The following is a 25293-nucleotide window of genomic DNA, read 5'->3' on the forward strand; positions in this document are numbered from 1 at the left end:
ATGCTAGAAAGTGCTATGCGGCCTCCTGGGGGAGAAAAGTCATAAACAGTCTTAACTAGTAGTATACCATGCAAGCTAGTACAAGCTGGTCAGCAAGGCATGATGACCACTAGTGCAAATGTGCTATGTCTGTTAGGGGTAACCAACTGTTCTCAGCCTTGCTCTATAGGAGAAGATTCATGCCCAAAACTGGAAATATAGTCAAAAGCTTACAGCTTGGAAGGTCACAAGCCCTAAAGGGATAGCTATTTATGTTATTTGGGTAAACAGATACATTACGCCCATCAAATTGCCCTTTAAATACTACGTTTATGCTCCTGCATTAGTGTTGCGCTCTTCGGTCTGGAGAAGCCGCTTTTCTGTACAGAGAGTGGAGACTACTTGGGAAAACTGTCAAACTGTTGAGAAGTTACAGCAGAGTGTTCAGCACTAAATGAGATACTTCTGTCCCTCTTCAAAGCTCAAAGACCACTGAGGAAGAGGTAGAAGAAAGAATCAAACTTTTAGCTATAAAGAGTATGTTGTAGTCCTATTTCACCGTGGTTGTAGTTATCTGAGTAAGACCTAAATAATACTGAACCTACCAACAGGTCCTCTTAGATGAAGGAAGAAAGAAAAAATATATATATACAAGAGGAAATAGTAGGAAAAATGTGGGTTCAGTTAAGGCAGAGGGGGATAAAGAAGGGTGGTGAGAGGGGATTATGTAAATTTTTGAAAAATATTTTTTAATTTTAGAGAGAAAGAGAGAGAGGCATAGAGACAGAAAATGGGCATGGACTCTAGCCGTTGCAAAGTAACTCCAGATGAATGTACCACTATGTGCATCTGGCTTACATGGGTTCTGGGGAATTGAACCTGGATCCTTAGGCTTTGCAGGGAAGTGCCTTAACTGCTAAACCATCTCTCCAGCCTGGGTTATGTAAATTTTGTAATAGTTTTTATTTTAAAAAGTTAATTAAAATTAGAAAATAGAAAAATAGAAATTTAAAAACAAGACAGTCTAGGCAAATATAAAACCATACCAAAACACATGCATCATTAGTGTCCCAGAGACTGGAGAAAAAAGTGACTAAAAAAATAATGATGAGCCTGGAGAGATGGCTTAATGGTTAAGCACTTGCCTGTGAAGCCTAAGGACCCCAGTTTAAGACTTAATTCCCCACAACTCACATAAGCCAGATGCACAAGGTGGAGCATGCATCTAGAGTTCGTTTGCAGTGGCTGGAGACCCTGGTGAGCCCATTCTCTCTCGTTGCTCTCAAATAAATAAATAAAAAGTTTTTACAAAAAGAAATAATGATGGATAAGCTAAGTGAACAGATTCAAGATGATCATTAACCCCAAATAACACATGGGTTTGTGTGTACAAAGACCAATACACACACACAAACACACACCCCTACAAGGATACATTGTAGATAAACTGGTCAACAAATAAATACACACACACACAAAGAAAATATTACAATCAGCCTGCAATAAAACACATATTGGACCTAAGTAACAATAATTCAAATAATTGCAAATACGTTATTTAAAATCAAGGAAATCAGTGTGTAATGGGATTTCATCTGTAAGGAGGATGGGGGTTGAAGGTAGACTATAACAACTAACTTACATGAACTAGTCTTTCAAGACTAGGGATAATTAGAGATGTTTCTCCTCCTTTCAGATCTGGATCCTTCTGCATTTCCTTAATAGCTTGCAATATTTCTTTCATACCTTCTTCAAGTTGCTTATTTTCTTCAGCTAATTCTTTTACTGCAATTAGATTATTTTTCATTGAATGAACAGAGCTTTCCAATACCTTACATTATTCTATGCACATTATAAATATTTCACAGATAGAAAAAATAGCCATTTGACAAAATAAATATGGATCAAAAAAATTCAACCATAAATTCAACATGAACGGCTTCAATAAATGGCAAATCCATTTAAATTACCTGAATATCCACAAATATGCATGCCACATACAAATGATCACAAGCATACTTTTACATAACTCTTAACTGTCCTTTACATTAAAACTTCTTTAAATTCAGTTCTCTAACTTCACTCTCATTAGTGAATAAACATTGGCATACACTGTCACAAAAAGTAGTATACTCTGTGATGATAAAAACAGCAATGTAAACCAACTAAAAAAGTGACAGAAATGAAGTTATTTAAATTATAAAGGCTAACAAAGAATGTATTAAACTCCTTACTACAGGAAAAATAGGTATAGGAAAATAAGATTAATAGTAACTTACACTTTTGCTGAAATTTAGATATTACTGTCCTACTTCTTTCCAAATCTCTTTCCTTTTCAATTAGTTCTCTTGATAGAAATTCATTCTGAACAACAACAACAAAAAAAAAAGTTTTTTTTTTTTTTTTTTTTAATATAAAACAACATAATAGCAAGCAGGTTTTAAGTTAAAATTATCCTTGGTAAATTAAAGTATAAAACAAAAACAAGTCACAGAAGCATAGCAATTATAAAATACAATTCTACAAGACAAAAGAGACAGTTGTCTTCCCTCCACCTCATCCTCCTTCAGCCCTCATCACAAAAGGCAAGGAGATTCACAGAAGGTTTTGTCCTCAGCATCATAATCACTGTTCGCAATGACCGGTCTTTACACTACCTGTTCTGCCTGGCTTCTATGGTGGTCAAGCTCTAGCTCTGCATTTCTACTCTGTGCTTCTTTGATCAATAAATCCTGTGCTAGGGCTTCATTCTAAGGAAACAATTCATACATTAGGCAAGTCAATGAGTTCACATTAAATGTACCACATTGCACATTGTTTGAATCTAGTATTAAAAGGAATCTTATTATAATTGTTGCAGAACTTTGTAAGAAGTCATTTAAAAAAAAATAAAAATAAAAGTGAGACCAGGAATAAAATCTGGAGGAAAGCTCACCTGAGATCTGAGAAACGCTACTTCTCTCCGAAGCTGTTCTATAAGATTGTCAAGTGGGTCTATCTGAGAGAGCTTTGACTGTGCAATGACAGGCACAGGATCTGATAGCTTAAATTCAGTCTCCCTTTGTAAGGAAACTTCACATTGTCTTCTATCTTCTTTCACACTAAGGTCAGCACACTTTATTCGAGAAGGAACCTGTTCATCTTCTGATGTTCCTACTTGTAATTTATCCATATCAGCTCTTTGGTCATGAATTTGTTGACAAAATATGGCCGACTTTTGCCTAAGTGATAACTTCTGCATTAATTTTGAAGCTGTTGCTGAGACTTGAGAAGATGAACTATTTTTCTGTATAAATCTAGTCTTGTCTAGCCATTGATGGCTTCCTGACAGCTTCCTGATCAAGTCATCAGAAAGAGAGCATAAATAGTCATTTATTTCCTCACTGCTCTCCCTACTAAAGGTGCTGACTAATGATTCTAGATTTTTTAAAGACTGTAGACACGGTGCTTTGAAAATCTCCCTTATTGTGATAGTTTCCGGAGTTGAATTATCATCTTTTACTTGCATAGATGAGGAATGTCTCATTAAAGAGACAACTGGATCCACTCCACTTTCTACACTGTGATGAATTTCAGATAACTTTCTTGATAATGATGGCATAGTCATAGTCTCGTCTGTCTCATTCTGATCTGATTGCAGTATATTGAATGGTGGTCTCCTATGCGGCATCTCTATTTTATCTGAACTCTTAATCTGCATTCAGAGTAGATAATGGCTCATTAATAAATCTTTGTATCACTACGTTGTTTAAAGAAGCAAACATTCTTACTTATGCAACAACTATAAAAGGCAGATATACAGAATGACGTAGGAGAAATGTGAGAACTGTAGCACTTCCTTTACTCTTTCTGCTCTACAAACACTGCTTACCTTTGCTTGAGCCTCATTCACACTCCTGAGGGTCAGAAAATGCCCTCTTCGTTCTCCTACTGTAGCTTCCTGAGAAAAGGTTCTAGTTACATTCAGGTCCTCAATGGTTAACCCTGCAATGTGAAAGAACAAATCTGAAACATAAAAATAGTTCTCTTTTATTCCACTCAGTTCTCTCTCACTGAACCACAATGCTGTTATTACTTGTAGCAGAACCACCGTAACAGAATAAACTCATTTTAAATGTTCAGAAATTTTCAGATCTAAATAATTTATTCCCAAAGGATTCTTTTAAAGGCATGCAATAACTGTGTATACCTGGAGCTACACTTCTTCTTCCTCTCTCTTGAGCCATTTGGCGAATTTTTCTTTTCAAATCAAGTCTTTCTTCCTCTAGACTTTCAATCTGCAAAGCATGGATGATTAGTAAGTAGTTCTCCTTAGGTCAGCCTGAGGAATAATGGGGTCTGAACCATACTTGCCTCTTTCAACAGAATCTGGTTTTCAGCTCGAAACTGCTGCTGCTTTAAGTATTTACTGTTTCTAAATTCAGTTAGATCTATCATTGTCTTTGGCTCAAGGCCTGCAATAGAAGACAACAGAATTACAAGTTTAAAAAAATAGGCAAATGAACCACAAAAACTTCAAAAAGAATCAGGACCATCTATAACTCAGTTATTGACAGAATAGAATACTTTATGTGTAAGAATCTTTCCACAGTTATACTGTTTAAAAAAAAGAACTTTATTACAATTATGAAAATCATTACTAAACCTATTGGGTTCTGTCCTCTCCATGTGAGGATGTTGGCAAGTACAATTAATTAAGAACAGAAGTTTTTTGCATAAAGTAGACATGCTCAATTCTTACTTTCAACTTATAACTAGGGCATAGATATATTTATCTATTTAGTTTGGCTGGTCAAGTACATAATAAAATTATAGTAATTATAACATTTAGAACAGTGGTTGTCATACAGCAGTTATCATTAATATTAATAATGCTCTTAAACTAATGCTCACAGTTCACCAGACTCCTAATTTTCCTGAATTACCTGTCTAATTACTAAGCAATAAGGCTCTGATAAGCAGATATCAAAACTGTCTCAAGTAAATGTAAACCAGACTTTGGTAATTATAGACTAAATCTTGTACAGAAGATATAATGTCTGCCACAGCTCTCTGAATTGTTCTGACATAATATTTAGACACTTCCAGATTCCTGGCAACGGACTGACTGGTCAACTTAATCAGAAGTCTTAACTTGAAGTTCTATCCTACTTTTAGGTTCTAGTTGGAATCTTTTCAAAAATAATCTGTATAAGATTTTTCCTTCTTCCAGAGGAAAAAAAAATTATAGTGATTTGACTATAAGAAAGCATTAACTGCCGGGCATGGTGGCGCACGCCTTTAATCCCAGCACTCGGGAGGAAGAGATAGAAGGATTGCTGTTGAGTTTGAGGCTATCCTGAGACTCCATAATGAATTCCAGGTCAGCCTGGGCTAGAGTAAGACCCCACCTTGAAAAAAAAAAAAGGAAAAAAGCATTAACTGATAAGTAGTAAGTAAAATGAAATTACTATTGAAATATGAATTTTTATTTTAAAAAAGTAAATTGAATGTGGCAATGTAGTTCAAACTTAACATCCAAACTAGTGATAAGAGCTAATAAACTACTTAACTGAAATCAATATATAAAACCTCAAGGCATATTGGAAATTACTTATTAGATGCAACGGGACTCTTATAAGTAAAATAAAATATATAAAGTCAAGTATTTAAAAATCCTTACAAGGCTTAAAAAGGACTAGGCGTAATGAGACACACTTTTTAATCCCAGCACTGAGGAGGCCAAGGTAGGAGGATCACTGTAAGTTTCAGGCCAAACTGAGACTACATAGTGAACTTCAGGTCACTATGGGCTAGAGCAGCAAGACTTTACCTCAAAATAAATAAATAAAATTTTTAAGAAGATTTAAATGTACTTATAAATATTCCCACAAATTCATCTGAAACAAATGCATTTTTTAAACTTATAAACTACATAGATATTTCTTCTGTGGGTATAAAATAGTGGTGAACTCCTGATCTGAGATATGAACGCAATGTACTTCCACTTTAAAAGTAAGCAGCCACTCCTAAGGAGACAGCCAACTGAGCAAAGCAACATTCCAGGCCTGCCCAGGACCTAACTTTGTGAGATTCCCAAATTCACTTCAACAACAGAAGCTCCACTTTTGTTTAGGTGCTGTTATAGAAGTATTTATTTAGGCAAAAACTGCAGCCAACTAATCAGGAGTAATAATAAACAAACCAGTAGGAAATGTAGTGAAGCTCAGGGGAAGGGAAGAAGGGAGAACACTTGCCTGGCGTGTGAGGTCTTGGGTTTGAAGACTAGTACCTCACTGCCCCTTTCCACTAAAAAGCACAAACAAAAAGCAAGGACTTGAAATGAGGGCTGGGAAAATAAAAGATCTGAAATGGCTTACCCAAACGCTCCCTAAGTGCCTCATTTTCATCAAGAACATCATTGATCTTCATCTCAAGTTTATTGATTTCCTTGGTCAACATTTCAATCTCTCGATCTCTTATTTTAATGTGGTTTTTACAATTCTTTATTTCAACAACAGCATCTTCTAAACCATATATTCCCTGAAAAATACCCGATCTTATTTAAATATCATATGGTCTGAGCAGACAAACCAAATTCATAAGTTATTTTTTTAATTGGTGGAAAATTATGACTATATTTGTATTTAATGTGGCAAGTATATTCACAGGCCTTTTAAATTTAAGATAAGAACAAATATTGTACAATGTAATAGGCTTTTTGTTATGTTTATATAAACCTAATTGAGAACTAATGACAGAATGTGGAACAGATGAAACTTCCCTCTACAACATCCTGTGGCCAAGTGACTCAGGATATTACACATAAAAGACTTAAAAAAATATAGATTAAAAATAAAGAGTGCGGGGCTGGAGAGATGGCTTAGAGGTTAAGTGCTTGCCTGTGAAGCCTAAGGACCCTGGTTTGAGGTTCGATTCCCCAGGACCCACATAAGCCAGATGCACAGGTGGGGCATGCATCTGAAGTTCATTTGCAGTGGCTGGAGGCCCTGGTGCGCCCATCTTCTCTCTCTCTCAGCCTCTTTCTCTGTCACTCTCAAATAAATAAAAATAAAACAAAAATTTAAAAATATACTTAAAAAATAGTGAATCAGGAATACCTGCATCAAATGTCAGCAATTAACTACTTGACAAGTCATAATCAGAAAATAAAGTTCAAAGTAGCGTGTGTGGATAACAGTAGGCAGCAAAACCACCCTGCACAGATTTTATCGAGTTAGTCATGGTGCCATACCTACAAGTAGGTGACACAAAGAACACAGAGAAGAAATAATGTAATCCTGTTGCCTCACCAAAGCTTCTTATCTACCAGAACACTTAGATTAAAAGGTTTGCAAACAATTCTGACAAAAAAAATTCTCAAAAGTTTGAATAAGTTACTATAATTTAATTAAGATAATGTTTACCAAGAGATTTTGGAATTTTTTTTAAACAAAAAGCAGTAAGAGCCACAAAATACTTTCTGAATGTCACGAATAATTAATCTTGACAGATAAGATAAAAATACATACTGACTCATAATCTTTTAATCTCTTCAGAGCCTCAACCAAGTCTTTATCCTTTTCCTTTGCATCAGCCTCAGCCAGTTCAGCTGTTCTCTCAGCCTCCTTTAGCTTCTCTTCCAAACTTTGTACCTTTGAGTGAATTTTCATGTAGTGAGTTTGTTGATGAAAGGTTGAAGAACCTACAAATAAAACCAAAATCATGAAGGAACTGAATGTCACTATTCATTTCAATAAGTTAGCTCTTCCAAGATAGGGTCAGAAAAAATGCTATGGTGCTACAAAAGCTTCTTTAAATGTTGTAACTTTTATATTTGTAAAATCAAAGTGCTGTTTGGTTTTATTAGTAAAATCAACTAAAACTATAGTCAAGTTGAATGGGTTATAAAGGTTACTGAATACCACAAATATTATTGTGGCAGAGACCATCAACCCTTATTGGATGACCAAAACAGTAGTACAGAGTTTTTCACCTGGACACAGGGCCACCTGTTTCTACTTACATGCCAACAAGTTAGGTGTGGATGTCACTAAATGGATCTAAATACAAAGGACATGTGAATTTCAGAAAACTTTCTCCAAAGGGGAAGTAAGAATTTTTCTTGTCACTTTCTTCCATCCTGCTTCCTGAACTATGGAAATGAAAGTTGGGACTCGAACATCCTTCTTGGACCACGAGATAGAAGCCAGTGCTAAGCTGGCAAAGCTACAACTAAGGGTGCTTGGTACTTGTGTGCCCATCATACCAATCCTAAGCTGAACTGACACTTGTTCTTGTGTGCCCACCATACCAAGACTGAACTGAACTGCCTCAAGTTTTTCAGCAAAGACATGTTTTGCCTTGCTTAAATAACTGTTCTATGCTCCATATTCTACCACTTGCAGCTACACTTAAGTTAGGTAATAATAAATTTCCTGGATCTCTAGGCTACTAAATTGGTTATTACATCAAATTCTGAAATTCCTTGAAACAGATCATTCTCAGACTCATCTACAATAAACATTTACTAACATATTTACATTGGATTTACATTATGCATTAGACTAGCCTAGGCAATGAATGGAACCAACAGCTTAACAATGAAAGAGGCTGAGCTGCTTCCCCCCATATTTATCCTCCTGTTCTTCCACATAGCCCTCATGCAGTCAATACCTTATTTACCCATCTATTTTTCAGCATGTGCCTTTTCCCCTTAGCCCCGTCTCTTCCTCTCACTGTTGGGGATACAGACATTAAAGTAAAACTATTCTGTATGGAATGGACTACCTACATCTAATGGGCACACAATTGTCACATCTGTGGATCTCTTTACTAGCTAATCAAAACACTAAAGAACGGGCTAGAGAGATGGCTTAGCGGTTAAGCGCTTGCCTGTGAAGCCTGTGGACCCCGGTTCGAGGCTGGATTCCCCAGGACCCACGTTAGCCAGATGCATAAGGGGGCGCATGCGTCTGGAGTTCGTCTGCAGTGGCTGGAGGCCCTGGTGAGCCCATTCTCTCTCTCTCTGTCTATTTGCCTCTCTCTCTGTCACTCTCAAATAAATAAATAAAAATGAACAAAAAAAAATTTAAAACACTAAAAAACACCGTGAACTATCATAGTTTTCAAGTTAAATTTCACACACAGAATAAAGTATGGTATGTAAGCTTTGAGCTCTATGGGCTACCTGACTATAGACTGACTAAGGTGTACTTAGATAGCAAACCTTCCTTATTTGATAGCAGGGAACATATGCCATGTTTTCTCTTGGTGACTGGCATATGCAAAATCATTTCTATCAATCATCCTAATAAAATACTTTAAATTGGGCTGGAGAAATGGCTTAGTGATTAAGGCATTTGCCTGTGAAGCCCAAGAACCCAGGTTTGATTCCCCAGAATCCACATAAGCCAGATGCACAAGGGGCACAGGCATCTGGAATTCATTTGCAGTGGCTAGAGGCCCTGGCAAGGCCATTCTCTCTCTCTCTCTCTCTCTCTTTCCTTCTCTCTCTCTCCCTCCCTCCTTCCCCCCCTCTCTCTTTCTTCTATCTTTATCTCTCTCTGCTTGAAAATAAATTAATTAATTTAAAAAAAATAGTTTAAATTATTGTAAGGTAATCCAATATAAACAAAATAAAAACATAAAAATATATTTATTAATAGGTCCTTGACCCAACTCAACAGCCATGTATTTCATTTTTCCAATGGCCAGTTCTTATCTTCTCTTTCTTCAAACTTGAATACATCTTCTCCTACCATTTTCAGTTAAGAATCTTGCTTTCTTGTTCACTGAGAAAACAGAAACAATCAGCATAGAACATCTACAAGTTCCTATACCAGACTATCTAGTCACAGACATCTGTATCTAACCACACCACCTTTCCCCCTACAATTACGAATGAACTCTCTTCCTAGTTAAGGCCAATTTTTCTGTGATAATATCTCTGAGCCCACAGCTTTCTCAAAGATTTGCTCCAGCAGTTCTTGAGCTGTTTCTTCACTAATGGGGCCTTTCCATTAACCTAGAAGAAAAAACTATTTCTGTCATCGTACAACTAATTTCTTAACCTTTCTTTGTCCTCAGGATACGACCTTCTTTTCCCTTCTTCCTTTTACAGAAACCGTCCTGAAGAGTTCCTGCATTTATTCCCTTCATTGTCTGTTTTCTCTTGAATCCACATGACTACTGCTAAGCTTGATGATCACTACAGTGCCATAATGAACAATCAACAAAAATGAGCCCAGCTTTGAACAGTTGCTCTTCCTAGAAGGCATGTTCTTGTGGACTTCAAGATTCTCTGATCTCATGTTTCTCTTTTCATTTCTGTGGACACTCCTTTTCACACTGATTTGAAGGTTTCTTCTCATGTATTCAGTTTCTATGTTACATGTGTTCCAGGGATCCATCTTGAATTTGTTGTCTTCATAACTTATATTCATTCTCTTGACCCCACAAGCACAAAATGTGCTGTTAAGAGGGCTGTAAAATGTGTATCATTAGCCTCGATGATTCGAATGAGCTTCAGAATTCCATATACAAGTACCCACTTTAACCATCAACAGGATGCCTAAGGAACATCTCAAATTAATTTGTCCTAAACTGGGTACCTCACCATCTCTTTTACCCACAACCCACTCCAATGTTCAGATCAAAAATTCTAGTAACTTCTTCTCAAATCCTCATCTGTTGCTAGCAAATGCCACTTCTATCACCTAAAAACACAGGTAAAATTGACTCTAACTAATACTACTGTATCATGCTCCAAACTATTATAGCTTTCTCTAGACTATTTCAATAACCTTATATCAGATCTCTCTGCTTCAGATCTTACCACTTCCATATTCTAATGCACACATAGCCTAAGTGAATTAAGTCATTCTTATTTTCACAAACTTTGGTACCTATTTTTACCTAAAATAATTAAAGTTCTTACAGTGAACTATAAAATATGAGACCTCATAAACAAAAGCATTTAGTAATCTCTTTGATTTGACCTTCTCCTACTGCTCCTATGCTCACTCTACTCCGGCAACCAATACCCATTTCTTGACATTCTAGTCCCTTTGGATTTCTTTCCACTGCAGTGTTCATTCCCCTACATCTTTTAAGTTTATTCGATTGGCTCCTCAATGAGGTTTTTCAATATCTACATTATAATCCTGAAAACTATTTCCTATTCCAGCCTTTTTTTTTGCAATTTATCTTCAGCAATAATAACATATCCATGTATTCATTGTGAAGAGCTTATACTACTAAACCCTGATGTATTTATAGTATGCAGTGCTCTGGAAATACACCACCACCACCAGTGTGAGAACTTCTACTCAAAGGAATTGATGTGGTAGGCAAGAAAGTATAGTGTGAAAAAGAACATGATGAGAGATTAGTAATTATGAGAGTGTAATTCAAATGCTGGCTTGCCAGCTTGCTTCTGAAAATTATATACAAGGACAATACCTTGATCACAGGCTGGAGAGATGGCTTAGCAGCTCAGACACATGCCTACAAAGCCTAAGGACCCAGATTCAATTTTCCAAGTCTTATGTAAGCAATATGCACATGGTGGCACATGCATCTGGAGTTTGTTGGCAGTGGCTACAGGGGCCCTGGTGCACCCATTCTCACTCTCTCCCTTTCTTCCTCGGTCTAATAAATAAAAATAAACCAAAAAGATAATTGTATTCTCTCCATTCTTTGTTAATTATTAAATGGAGGAGAAATAAACATTATACTATCACTTTCACTTTTTATATGACCAATCATCAATACAGTTTAAATAGTTTTCATCAAGAAAAAATGATAGAAAATACACTGCCTTCCATTATCAAGCTCCCATTAACCTTATACTATAAAAGTGTCTAAACCCTTATAATTATCTCTGAATTAGTAATGGTTATCCCATTTTACTAGAACTAACTTCACTTTCTGTTGGAGAATCTGCTTCTCTTTTTCAGATGGGAATTGACTTGAGGAGAATTGGGGAAATGAGCAAGAGTGCTGCTCTCTTAGTTAAGCTGACATTGGCACAAGGGTGATGGAGAAAGATACTGAGGATACTCATCACATACCCAACCAGACATCTAGATGCTCCTAAATGCCCATCACTGAAGTACTTAAAATCCTCCCAGCATGGCTCAGGGAATTTTGCAGAGGGGAGAGGGCAAAAACATTGTTAGAGCCACAAATTGGGACATTTTGCACAGAGACATTGTCTCTCCTCCATAACTGACTGCTGACCCATAGTGTATGACCCATAATACCCATGGGGTTGACCTGCATCCCCAATGAGGAAGGCCTCTTCAGAAAAGGAGCAGGAGGGAGGGAAAGGATGTTACCAACCTGTGATGTTTACATACAAAATACGTCCATATCTAATAACTAAAAAAAAAAAAAATGCATACCATTTACAAATTTAAGCAGTGATAACATGTTGCCGCGGACTGACATGTAGTAACTAATATCCTATGTAATTATTTGTAAATATATAAAAATTTTTAAAAAACACTTTATACATACTGACACAAAACAATGTTTAATAAAAATAATCCTTCAAATGACACATTATAAAATACTGAATTACCTTTGTCTCTTTGTAGCTCAGTTTTCAAATCTTCAATAATGAAAGTATTTTTTTCCATTTCTCTTGTATACTGTTCTACTTGCTCAGTGAGCATCTTAATCTGATTGTCTCGTTCCTGTATGCCCTATAAAACATTTAAAAATATTATATACATTTTCACGATTATAAACATACATTTTAAAGGTAAGTGAGAAGTAGGTACATGTTATTTTTTCAACAAAACTATAAGATTTATTTTATTGCAGAACTATACTTCTTGTGTACACCTCAACTAGAGTGCACAATCTGCAGCACATGGTTTACTATTATCTAACATAACACTCTAATGAATATAATTCCAGAATTTCCTAGTATCTGTGGGTTGTTGTAACTTCTTACATGTTGTTTTCCCACAGCATCCATTCAATTTCATCCTTCTTTCTTTTTTTTTTTTTTTTTTTTTTGGTTTTTCAAAGTAGGGTCTCTTGACGATCCTCCTACCTCTGCCTCCCGAGTGCTGGAATTAAAGGCGTGTGCCACCACGCCCAGCTTCATCTTTATATCTTTACACCACTTTTATGTATGTTTTCCCTGGGCTTGCCTTTTTACCCAGTTTAGATTCTATACTGCTAGCACTTTATTCAGACACACTAACCCAGTAATGGTTTTTATACTCTTCACTATTTCTCAAATTTTATTCTTTCGTTTGGGCTATAACTAGGAAAACACAGATAATAGAAGAGCAGCTTCTTACTAAATGGGTATAACTTTCATAAAATTAAATATTTAGGTTATATAATCATACTATAAACACAGTTTATTTTACCTGTACAGGATTTGTCAGGAATAAAATATAATATAATAAATTTTAATAATAGCAGATACTTTAAAATTTAAAACATTAGCTTAACAATTCCTGACTTAATATATACATCAACATAAAATAAATAAAATAATCCTATTTATAAGTCTAATCTTTAAAATTTTTCCTTCAGACTTATAAGCAATTTCAAGATATCATCTTATACTCGGTAATGTAAGCCACTAAATTAAGCTCAAACTTTCAAATTTAATATGATATGACAAATCATAATTTGAGGTTTTACCTGTTTCAGAGCCATAATATTACTTTTATCAGCATCTAGCTGGGCATTTTTAAGTTTTTCCCTCAGACTGTGGATAATTTGCTGATATTCAATAATCTCATCATCTTTAGAAGATAAAATTAACTGTAAAAATCAAAATAATATCTGTTACAGGAAGAGAAAATAAATAGTACATACCTTTGTTACACTTCATACCAGCAATAAAATTTGTTGAATAAGAAAGTATCTGTAACTACACATACCTTTCTGTGTTTTGTTTTGTTATGTTGTAAGTACAGCTTGAAGCTCAAATCAAACACAATTCATTATACACAGTAATTTCTATTTTAGAGTTCAGAAAAAATGTTCAGCTCAAAACTCATTATTTAAAAGTTTTATGGCTAGAAAATATTATATGAAAGCAATGCTTACAAAGTGTATTAAAATGCCACACGAAAAATATTTTGAATGAATGGAAAGTTATTTTGTATTCTTTTTAAATTTTTTTGATATTTTATTTATTTATCAGAGAGAGAAAAAGAGGCAGATAGAGACAGACAGACTGGGCACATCCAGGTCTCTAGTCATTGCAAATGAACTCCAGACACATGCGCCACCTTGTACATCTGGCTGATATGGGACCTGGGGAATCAAACCTGGGTCCTTGGGTTTTGCAGGCAAGCACCTTAACTGCTAAGCCATCTCTCCAGCTCCTATTTTGAATTCCTAGCTACAGCAGCCCAAAAGCATAAAGATGTTTATCCTAAGCCAACCTACATTTTTAACATGTCAACTAACAATATTTTGAAATAACTGGGCAAGATAGTTTTAAAATTCATGTAAAATTATTCTAAAGAATATTAAAGACAAGAAAATTTAAGGCAAGTTTATATGGTTAGAAAATAGTTCAAATAAATAAATAAAGGGGAGTCCAAAAGCAAATTCAAAATAAACATTGGCTTTTTTAATATAGTAAAAAACTATATTTTAGTTTCAGAAAGATTATAATATTCAATAAATGGTGCTTGAATATGAGCAGTTCAACTACCATGTTATATTCCTTATACCAATATGAATATATATGCTTCAAAAATTTAACTATATAAGATGAAACAGATATTACTACAAAATAAGATAAAAAAATATGCTTTTGTTTTCTTTGTTCTCTTTTTTTTTTTTTCCAAATAATGTCAGGTTGGTTTTGATTTCAGGATTCTCAGCTTCTCAGGTGGTAGAATTATAATTGTATGCCACCATTCCTAGCAATAGGCAGAGTTTATACTTATAAAAGTTGAACACAATTAAGAAAAATAAATTTAGCTAGATATGGTGGCACAAGCCTTTAATACTAATACTCAAGAAGCTGAGGTAAGAGGGCAACTATTGAGTTCAAGGCCAGCCTGGGCTACAGAGTGTGTTCTAGGTCAGCCTAGGCTATGGTGATACCCTGCCTTAGAAACATAAATAAAAATTAAAAAATAATATTTAGCTGGAGGTGGGGACCACACTTCAATCCAAGCACTGAGGAGACAGAGGTAGAAAGATCACTGTGAGTTTGAGGACACCCTAGAACTACATAGTAAATTCCAGGTCAGTTTGAGTTAGACTGAGACCCTATCTCAAAAAAAAAAAAAAAAAAAAAAAAAACACGCACTAGCCAGGCATCATGGCACAAGCCTTTCATCCCAGCATTTGGGAGGCAGAGGTAGTAGAAGCGGCAAGAATCCGAGGCCATGCTGAAACTACATAGTGAATTCCAGGTCAGCCTGGGCTAGAGTGAGACCGTACCTTGAAAAAACAAAAATTAAATACATAAATAAAAATAAAATAAGTGATTCCTATCCAAAGTGTTATGTCTGTGAAAAACTGAAGGAATATATAATTATATTACAATTCTATTTTAGAAATACAGTTGTATATTCATAAGATAACATATCTACAAAGATACTCAAACATTAAGAGCAAAACTGGAAATGAATAACACATAATAGGTGATCATTTATTAAATAATATGCAAATCTTCCAAGAAAAATTATATTGTCTTTATAAATAAGAAACTAATACTACATGTATAAAAATTAAACAATTAAATGGGGTTAAAACAACATTTTTTTCCAAGAACTAGCCAATTATAGTATACATTTTAAGAAACTTGGCCTGCCACTTGTTTTGTAACGCTTTATTGGAAAATAGTCTCGCTAACTTGTTTTACTTTGTTTTTAATATTATTTATTTAATATAGAGAGAAAATAGACAGGGCTTCTTGCCCCTGCCAACAAACTCCAGATGAATATGCCAATATGTGTGTCTGGCTTTATGTTAGTAATAGGTAATTATCTAGGGCTGGCAGGTTGGCAAGCACTTTTAACAGCTCAGCCATCTCCTCATCCCTTTTATTCATTTCTATGTTGCCCACTGCTGCTTTCATGCTGAAACAGCAGCTGACTGGCACCATTACCAGATGGACTAAAATGCTCACTCTGTAGTCCTTCACAAATTTACTGACCCCTGGAGATACTTTCAGCCTCATTTCCACTGCTACTGCTCCTATTTAAAATACAGATTATCAGGCTGGAGAGATAGTTTAGCGGTTAAGAGCTTGCCTGTAAAGCCTAAGTAAGGACCCCAGTTCGAGGCTCTATTCTCCAGGACCCACGTTAGCCCGATGCACAAAGGGGCACACAAGCATCTGGAGTTCATTTGCAGTGGATGGAGGCTCTGGCATGCCCATTATCTCTTTCGCTCTGCCCCTTTCTCTGTTGCTCTCAAATAAATAAATAAAATATATATTATCTAAGCGTCCCAGGTGATAACCAACTCCAAATTGTTAAAAACATTTATGTAAGACCAGCTAGGTATAATGACACTAGAGGTAATAGCCTTAAAATAAGAATTATTCAGTTATCTCAGATGTTTATCTAACAGCAACCATCATAATCAAAAGTTTTAATGGGGAAAGGCTAGGGAACTTGTTGAGTTGGTATGGTAAGGAACAAAGAGGTATACTCTTGAAAGGCTTCCTAAGTGTTTTTATTTTTTAAAGTATTTTTATTTATTTATTTGCAAGCAGTGAGAAATGCATATGCCGCTTTGTGCAAATATCTATGTGGGTACTGGGGAACTGAACCCAGGCCATCATGCTTTTCAAACAAGTGCCTTTAACTGATGATCCATCTATTTAGCCACTCCCAAGTGACTATAATCGACCTTTCTCTGTATTCTCATTCCTCCCTGATCTTGAACTGTCAGAGCTCATACAATAAACAAATGAGCTATAGGAGTACAAAAGATAGTTTGAGAGGTGTTCTTGTCAAGACATGTAAAAGATTTTTTTTAAAAAAGTCATACTAAAGATATTATTAACTAGTGTAAGCCTCTAAAACAAAAATTAAGCTAAAATTTAGATCAGCCAGGTGGGGTGGTGCATACTTTTAATCCCAGCACTCAGGAAGCAAGGTAGGAGGATCGAGATGAGGCCAACTGAGACTACATAGTAAATTCCATTTCAGCCTGGGCTAGAGTGAGACCCTACCTTGAAAACAAAACAAAACAAAATTAAATCAAAATATCCAATGCAAACCAACTGTCTGCATTGAGAAAGGCACCTTCCATTCTTCTACTTTTGCATTGACAGCTATCATGACAGGATCATCTTCTTCATCCTTGGCTTTTAGAACATCTGTTAGTTCTTTTACCTAAGAGACACAGGGTACAAATTAGTGCAAAATAAGTATATGCCTCGGATATACATGTATGTATGTATGTATGTATGTATGTATGTATGTGTTATATATATACACACACACATATATATACACACACACACACATATAAAATGACAGTTGCATTACTTTACACAAACTATTACTGGAGTAGTCCTCTAGTTAAGGTTTCTGTATCTTTATTTTTTTAATTTTTTGTTTATTTATTTGAGAGAAACAGAGAGAGAGAGAGAGAGAGAGAGAGAGAGAGAGACAGAGAGAGAGAGAGAGAGAATGGGCGCACCAGGGCCTCCAGCCACTGCAAACGAACTCCAGATGCATGTGCCCCCTTGTGCATCTGGCTAACGTGGGTCCTGGAGAATCAAGCCTCGAACCAGGGTCCTTAGGCTTCAAGCGCTTAACTGCTAAGCCATCTCTCCAGCCCAAGGTTTCTGTATCTTTATAACAGGATGAGTGACAGTAATACTCAAATTTGAAATCTGAAATACTCTAAAATTGGAAATTTTTAGTGCTGACATGATGCCACAAGTGGAAAATTGCATATCACATCTCATGTGATGTCTTTCAGTCGAAAGGTAGATGCTTTGAGAACACTGTATTAGTTATACTTATAAGGTGTATGTGAAACATGAGTGAATTTGGTGTTTAGATTTAGATCTTATTCCAAGAAATCTCATGAATATGCAAATATCCCCAAAAATCTTTAAAAAAAAACCTTCAAAATCTGGAATGCTTTTGGGCCCCAAGCATTTCATACATGGTATGCACAATATATTCCTTGAACACTTTTCTTACTCTTGGGCATTATATTTCTTAAATATTATTTTACTTTTTAAAAATGTCACTCCTTTGTAAGTAATGAGCAATACTTTTTTAAGAGAGAGAGAATTGGAACACCAGGGCCTCTATACACTGCAGTCAAACTCCAGACATGTGTGGCACCTTGTGAACATGTGTGACCTTGCACACTTGCAACACCTTGTGTGTCTGGCTTATGTGGGATCTGGAGGGTAGAATATGGGTCCTTAGGCTTTGCAGGCAAGTGCCTTATCTACTAAACCATCTCTCCAGCCCAACAGTTTTTTTGAGTGTATTTAAGATATAAAATTAGACAGGCATGGCGGTGCATGCTTTTAATACCAGCACATGGAAGGCTGAGGCAGAAAGAGTGCTATGTGTTTAAGGCTAGCCTAGACTTATAGAGTGTGTTCCAGGTCACCCTGGAATAGAGTGAACCCCTGCCTCAAAGAAACAAAACAAACACACAAGCAAAATAAGTATACATTCACAGGTCTCTCAATAGCATTTTGCAGAAATCCCTATGATTACCAGCTTTGCAGGACTATTCTGACTCATACACCTATTTAAACGTGAGAATTGCAAGGTGTTTTGTGGAAGGAAAAAAACACACACAGACAAATATTATCAGGATGGAAATATATTACTGTATTTAGAAAGAAGACAAAAATCATATTTCCGAAAACTAACATATTTCTAGCTTTAGATAAATAGCAACAAAACATAAAGCCTTTTGAAACCAGTCATTCTAACAACAATTCTTACTTGAAGTCGATAATGCTCATTTTCTTTCTTCAGTTGGTCCATGATATTATCTGTATGATGCACAATGGCCTTCATCCTGTTATACTCATCAGTCATCTTCTCCATTTCCTGCACAGACTCCTCTAGGTTTTTTCTCATCTCTTGATTCTGATCTTCAATTTTTTCATTTGCTTCTGTTAAGGTCTAAGACAGTTAAACATACTATGAGATTATAAATCTTTTATATGGAACTATAATTTAAACTAAATTAAAATTAAATTAAATCTTAAGCATCCACTAAGAAAAAAACCATTCTTGATAGACCTGTAAGATAAACTGGCATTGGTCAAGGAAATAAAATGAAGTATCTAGAAAACTATGTATAGGATCTCAACTGGTTTTAGTGCTCAAGATAGACAACTATGAAAAGAATGAATAAAGAATTATAACTTCAAAACTACAACTTATTTCATGTTTCAAAAGTTCATATTGGTAGATATATAATGAATAATTTGTGAGGACTAAATATAAGCTTTATAGCATATTAAAATTTTACAAAAATCATTGCCCTGAATTGACTATATTAATCTTACCTGAATTTCATCCAGATATTGAACAAGTTCATAGTTTTTTTTAGACAACTGTGATCGGTAGTCACTATCCTCTCCTCTTCTTGATAAAAGTGACTCTTTTTGTGAATCTATTTGTTTCTGGTAGTCAACAATATCCTGACGAAGCTGTTCATTCTAGGGTAGACCAAGCACAACAGTCCACTGAAAAACTATCCAGAATTGCAAAACCACATAGTCTATATACTGCTAGAGTGTTATCGATTTAAATTCCCAACGTTCTACTACCCTTACAGCCTCACCTTTTTCTTCAGACGTTTGTTCTTCAGAAAAGGACAGGAAAGGAAAGTTAGAGATGAGAAAGGCAACACATAATTAAAAATAATCAGAAATTGAAGCAAAAATAAAAAGTATTAAGATAGTAATATACATTAAACCAAGGAAAGTAAAAATATTGATTATCAACAAAAAGAATATTTCACCACATTAAAAGGGATTTTTATAATATAAATGAACAAGCATTCTCTGGTTTGGAAGAATCAAATAATGAACAAAATTCATAAGCTTTATGAGAAACAAATATTTAAACAAATGGATAAGAGCGACAAGAACAGAAAATCTACTCTCGTACTCAATCAGCAAAAATGACTTAGATAACAGAAAACAGGATGTACCTTCACAGATCTGACAGTGTAATATATTATTTAACAGCCTCATGTTTTTCTGTATTTTCTAATATCCTATGACAAATCATACTTTACTACAATATTACCCAATTTAAAAATCATTTCTGGTTAAAATAAATATTTGGTTTATAAAATGTAATTTTTACATAAACTTAACATGTAAGGTTTTTTTTTTTATTAAAACAAGCATCTTTGTTGCTCCACTTTATTTTTCCACCAACCTCTCTCCTTAATTTGCTGTTTTCATTTTCTGCCTCCTCATTTCGAAGAGCCAACTAAAAAGAAAAAAAAAAAGATAAAACTTAGCAGCAATTCAATCAAAGGCCAGGTTTTCAGTTTGTTTATTTGAAATTTATATCCTTTCCATAAAGCATAGAATATTTAACTAATACAGATTCTATACCATCCTCCACCTTTCATGGTAAAATGACAGAGGGCAAAAAAGAAAAGACAAAAAACAGAGGAAGGACTACAATGAAAGAAGAGGGTCCTCAGTGGATGAGGGATGGAGAGGGGACATAACACGATCAAGCTACTTTACAGCCGTATGTTAGCTCCCAATTAAAATATATTAAAAAGAATCATTTTTGGAAACTATGAATTAGAAAGTATGAAAAAGACACAGCTTAAAAAATTAAACAAAACTATATACACCAATAGGAGGCCATAAGATACAGACAGAAACTAAACAAATAAATCAAGGTTAAGGAAATAGCTCATTTATTAAAGTGCTTGTCTTGCAATCCTGACAACCTGAGATTGATCTCCAGGACTCATATGAAAATGCTGAGCAGGATGGCATGTGTCTATCATCTCAGTGTTGGGGAAATAGAAACAGGCAGATCCCTGGGGATCACTGGCCAGTCAGACCAGTCAATTGAGTTCCAGGACAATGAGAAAACCTTGTCTCAAAGAAGGTGAAGCACATTTCTGAGGATGAAACCCAAGATTTGCCTTCTGTCCTCCACACACATGCACATATAATAGCATATACCTACACACACAGGAAAACCATACATACATGAAATGATACTTACAGATTCAAAAAATAAATCTCCTAATAAAAGGAATGTTTCTCTACCTAAGATAATTACATTTTGCTAGTCTCTATATCATAGAGAAAAACTCTTTGCTTTTAGTAGGCACTGAACTACCTAGAAAAATTTAAAAAGCAAGGCAGTATAACACAATGGTTAAATGAAGCAATTTGAAATCAGATTGGCCTAAGTTTTTAACCACTGTCAATCAATTCCTAGAGTATTGTGCAAAAATCACTTACTAGCTCTTAAATCCAGTTTTTTTTTATTTCATATGTTGACATAAGAGATATGATAAAGTCCTTAGCACAGCATTCAATGAACAGAATAGCAAAAGTAAAACATAAAATGTCCTCTCCACATATGAGTAATTTCATTTGTGACTGTTTTCTTCTGCTTCTCTCAATAGGAAAACATTATAACCATTATGATGGCTTTTATTGCTGATTCTACAAAAACCATCTCTCTGATGACCTTTCACTTTTCTGTTTCTCCCTTACTCAAGGAGAGGATCAAACCATAATAGTGTAGACTATACTAAAAGCTACAGTAAGTATAATCACTGATGGAGCCTCAGATATTAGATATAATCTATTAAGAATTATGAAGGATATTACTGGATCAATAAAGAAAATCTAATTATAGATTAGATAATAATACTGAATCAATATTAAATTTCTTAAACATACTCATTATATTGTGGTTTTAAAGAGAACACCCATTTAGGAAAGATATGATGACATATTTAGGAGTAAAGTATCAATATCTAAAATAAACTCTCAAATGGTTCAGAAAAAAAAAAACAAGTTGGTGAGAGACAGAAAGGTGCATCTACGTATATAAGGTGCTGACAGAAAACAGAAGGTAATATGGCACAGTATTAACTACTGAATATACACAAGAGGATAATAAGTATTGTTTTTCTTAGAATGATTATAAAAGTGTATTTTAAGAAGTTTAAAGAATGAACATAATAAAAGAACACTCATAAAATACAAAGTACAACACAAATTTTAGGAGTTTCATTTTGATGATTTCTACTATTGTATAAGGCTAACTCTCATTTTGTTTTGAACTGGGGAATCAGGAACTTAATATTTAAAAACACTGTTACTGTTGCTTTTTCTGGGTTGTCCATTGCTACATTCCTGATTGCTATTCCTTCAAAGCACCTGTTCTTACTTCATTGCTTTATTGGACATTTCTCAGAGCTATCTTACATTCGTTTTCTTGGCTTCAATAATATCTGTAACTGAGACCATATATCCTAATCACCTATCTAGTACCTTCTGTTATTTACAGATTCCCAGATACACTTTTTTAATTAGCCCATAATACTTCCAAACTCAATATGCCTCAAACTGATAAAATAAGCTCTAACCTCCAAGCTTCTCCATGTTCCCTCTGAGTAAATAACACTATGCATTAACCCATGGCCCAGCCCACAAATTCTTCTCTCTTCTCACACTCAACTCTCTACTTTTTTCAAACATGACTGCACCTACTAATCCTGCCAATCATTAATTAGGCCTCTTATATAACAAATTCCTCTGAATTGAAACATTACCTATTTAAAGGAGGAAGGAGTCAAAGGGTCAAGAAGTCTGGGAGAACTGGAACTTTCACAAGACTGTCACAAGGAGCAATAAGTATTTGTTGAGCACACTGTCCAATATTACATATTGATTTTTTCTAAATTAATACATTCACCTCTGCAGGGAAGAGGGAGGCTCAGGTAGTCATGTCAGGTACTGCTACATCTGAAAATCTCTCCCTACGGTTATAAAAAGGGTATGCCATGGCTTGAGGAGAGACTCTCCAACTAGTAGGGCAGCTGCTTGCAAGGTGTGCAATGCATTCCAGAGAGGCAGCTTCTATGAATTGTCATGTATGCTGGGTGGGCTTTCTGGCTATGAAGCTGCCTTTGAATCACCCAGGCTCCTTTAGGCAGCCTTCAACCTTTCTGTAAGTAAACCCAATGGAGCAGACAGCCTTAGGTCATGGCGCTGAGCTTCCCACTCGGGCACAGTTATGCAGGAAGGGATATTTATTGAAGCTTACAGATCCAGGGGAAGTTCTATAATGGCAGAAGAAGCTGGATGCTTTCATAGGTCCATGCAGGGAGAGGAAAACCATCACCAAAAAAGCAAGCAAACACACTTCAGAAACTCAGGCAAAGCTCAAGCACTTTGAATATCTTTAGACTGGAATTCTAAATCTACCACCACACCTTAGGGCTGGACCCTAGGATCTGCCCAGTGATACCTTCTACAGCCAAGTGGCTGCAGATCTAAATTACAAACTTTAATAAAATTCTGACTATATTGGGGGTCATCCATTCATCAACTACCACAGACAATAAACTCATTGGTTCACCAAAACCTATTTTGGTGCATTCGTCCTTTAGTCTGACATCTGTGCCCTGTCTGGGATGAGTATGTGGTAGAAGAAATTTAACAAAGAAAGTAAGCCCAGATGATACTCTAAAACAGTTTCTAGTGTACAAGCCTTTACCACAGAGACAGCATTATGCTGAGTCCCCTCCCTATCTATGCAGCTGTTCCCTGCTTGTATGTTATCTGATTCATGTAGCCATAGACATGAACACCCTTGGACCAACAGCTTTCTATTCTAAATTTGTACTTTCTTATTGCTGACTTATGGCTAAGGAGTTTTCTGTTTCCCCCAAAATCATGAAACCTTAGAAATTTATAACCCACCAATAGTACGAAGAACCCAAGATGATGTCAGACTGCCTGCCATACTGTCTACAAAAACTCTGAACCAGCCAGGCATGGGTGGTGCATGCCTTTAATCCCAGCACTCCAGAGGCAGAGGTAGGAGGATTGCTGAGAGTTTGAGGCTACACTGAGACTGCATAGTGAATTCCGGGTCAGCCTGAGCTGCAGTTAGACCCTGCCTCCAAAAACCAAAAATAAAAATAAAAATAAAAATAAAAACTTTGAACCATCAGAGATCAGTAGTCAGGCTTTGGAAATTATTCCCTTAAGTCCATGTCGAAATGAATAAATTTTCTGATTCTCCACTCTATCTCTAGTGCCATCTCTGTTGACTCAGTTCCCTATACAAATAGATGCATGTTTGTATCTCCCCAGGAAAAAAGTGTCACACAAGTCTATTTTAGCAGTTGCCAGAATTCTCTGATGGAGCCGCCTGCAAGTGGTGCTGTTTGCTCCACAGATGCAGCTTCCATGAGTCGTCACCTATGCTGAGGTGGCTTTCTGGTGATTCTGATCCCTTTGAGTTGAAGCAGCCATGCTAGGAGAGGTTGTCATCCAGGACAGGATGAGACTTCTCATGGTGAGGATGCATTTGAGTCATCTAGTACTCCTGTAAGCAATACCTCACCCTGCTCTGTAAGTAATCCCAATAAATTCACTGGTTTACCAAAACTGGTTTTATTGTAATCATCCCTTGGTCTGCCACTTGTGCCCTTTGTGGGGAGAAGACATGTGTTTGTATCACTCCAAGGGAAAAAGTTTCCTACGATAACAGCATATGCTTGAATGGGGCTGTTTGCATTTAAATCATGACTTTGTCACTTATTAGCTGTGTAACCAAGGACAATTACTATGTTTGCATCTCTTAATTTCTTCATTTGTAGCATTATTGAAATGGTATCTATCTTATATATAGCAAGTCTCAAGTAAGGAATGATGCATTAATGTACATAAAGTACCTGACTAATAAGGAAGACTATATTTTATCTATATACCAGGCCAAATAATCCATAGTTCCTAAACTATATCCCTTACCTCTAGTTCTAAGTATATGTTGTACTTTCTATCCAGAATGATCTTTTCTGAATGATCGTTTCAGAATGATTCATTTCTGTTGCCATACCAACTTGTACTTCAGGACTCAATTTACAGATAGCATCTTATACCTCAAGACTGGTTTAGGTATTCCCACACAGAGTATGTCAGAATACTATTACATACTGATGTATCACCAACATATACCATCTTTATTTTGTGCTTAATATGAATTGTAAATATCCCAGAGAAGCAGAAAATTGTTGCTATTATGTAATACCATTTTTATATAAGTTTCTGCTATGCTAGGAATAATAAAACTAACTAACTGGTTAAAGGAAAAGATGGAATTA

The 25293-nt window shown here is 35.6% G+C and overlaps 1 protein-coding gene across 2 annotated transcripts in view; it reads right to left on the minus strand.

Annotated features, from left to right (window-relative positions):
- Positions 1-25293, minus strand: part of Cep290 (centrosomal protein 290) — an 89627-nt gene that overhangs the window by 58069 nt on the left and 6265 nt on the right. For both annotated transcript variants that reach the window (XM_045153569.1, XM_045153570.1), the window contains exons 7-19: positions 20349-20402; positions 19466-19618; positions 18894-19076; positions 17214-17303; positions 13630-13752; positions 12545-12668; positions 7491-7663; positions 6339-6501; positions 4333-4433; positions 4169-4256; positions 3851-3963; positions 2259-2343; positions 1622-1764 (exon numbers count right to left, since the gene is read on the minus strand). In XM_045153569.1, coding sequence (XP_045009504.1) covers positions 1622-1764; positions 2259-2343; positions 3851-3963; positions 4169-4256; positions 4333-4433; positions 6339-6501; positions 7491-7663; positions 12545-12668; positions 13630-13752; positions 17214-17303; positions 18894-19076; positions 19466-19618; positions 20349-20402 — 1593 coding nt within the window. The remainder of the gene's footprint in view (positions 1-1621; positions 1765-2258; positions 2344-3850; positions 3964-4168; positions 4257-4332; positions 4434-6338; positions 6502-7490; positions 7664-12544; positions 12669-13629; positions 13753-17213; positions 17304-18893; positions 19077-19465; positions 19619-20348; positions 20403-25293) is intronic.

Source organism: Jaculus jaculus, chromosome 6, assembly GCF_020740685.1.
Source record: "Jaculus jaculus isolate mJacJac1 chromosome 6, mJacJac1.mat.Y.cur, whole genome shotgun sequence".
Taxonomy (NCBI): Eukaryota; Metazoa; Chordata; class Mammalia; order Rodentia; family Dipodidae; genus Jaculus; species Jaculus jaculus.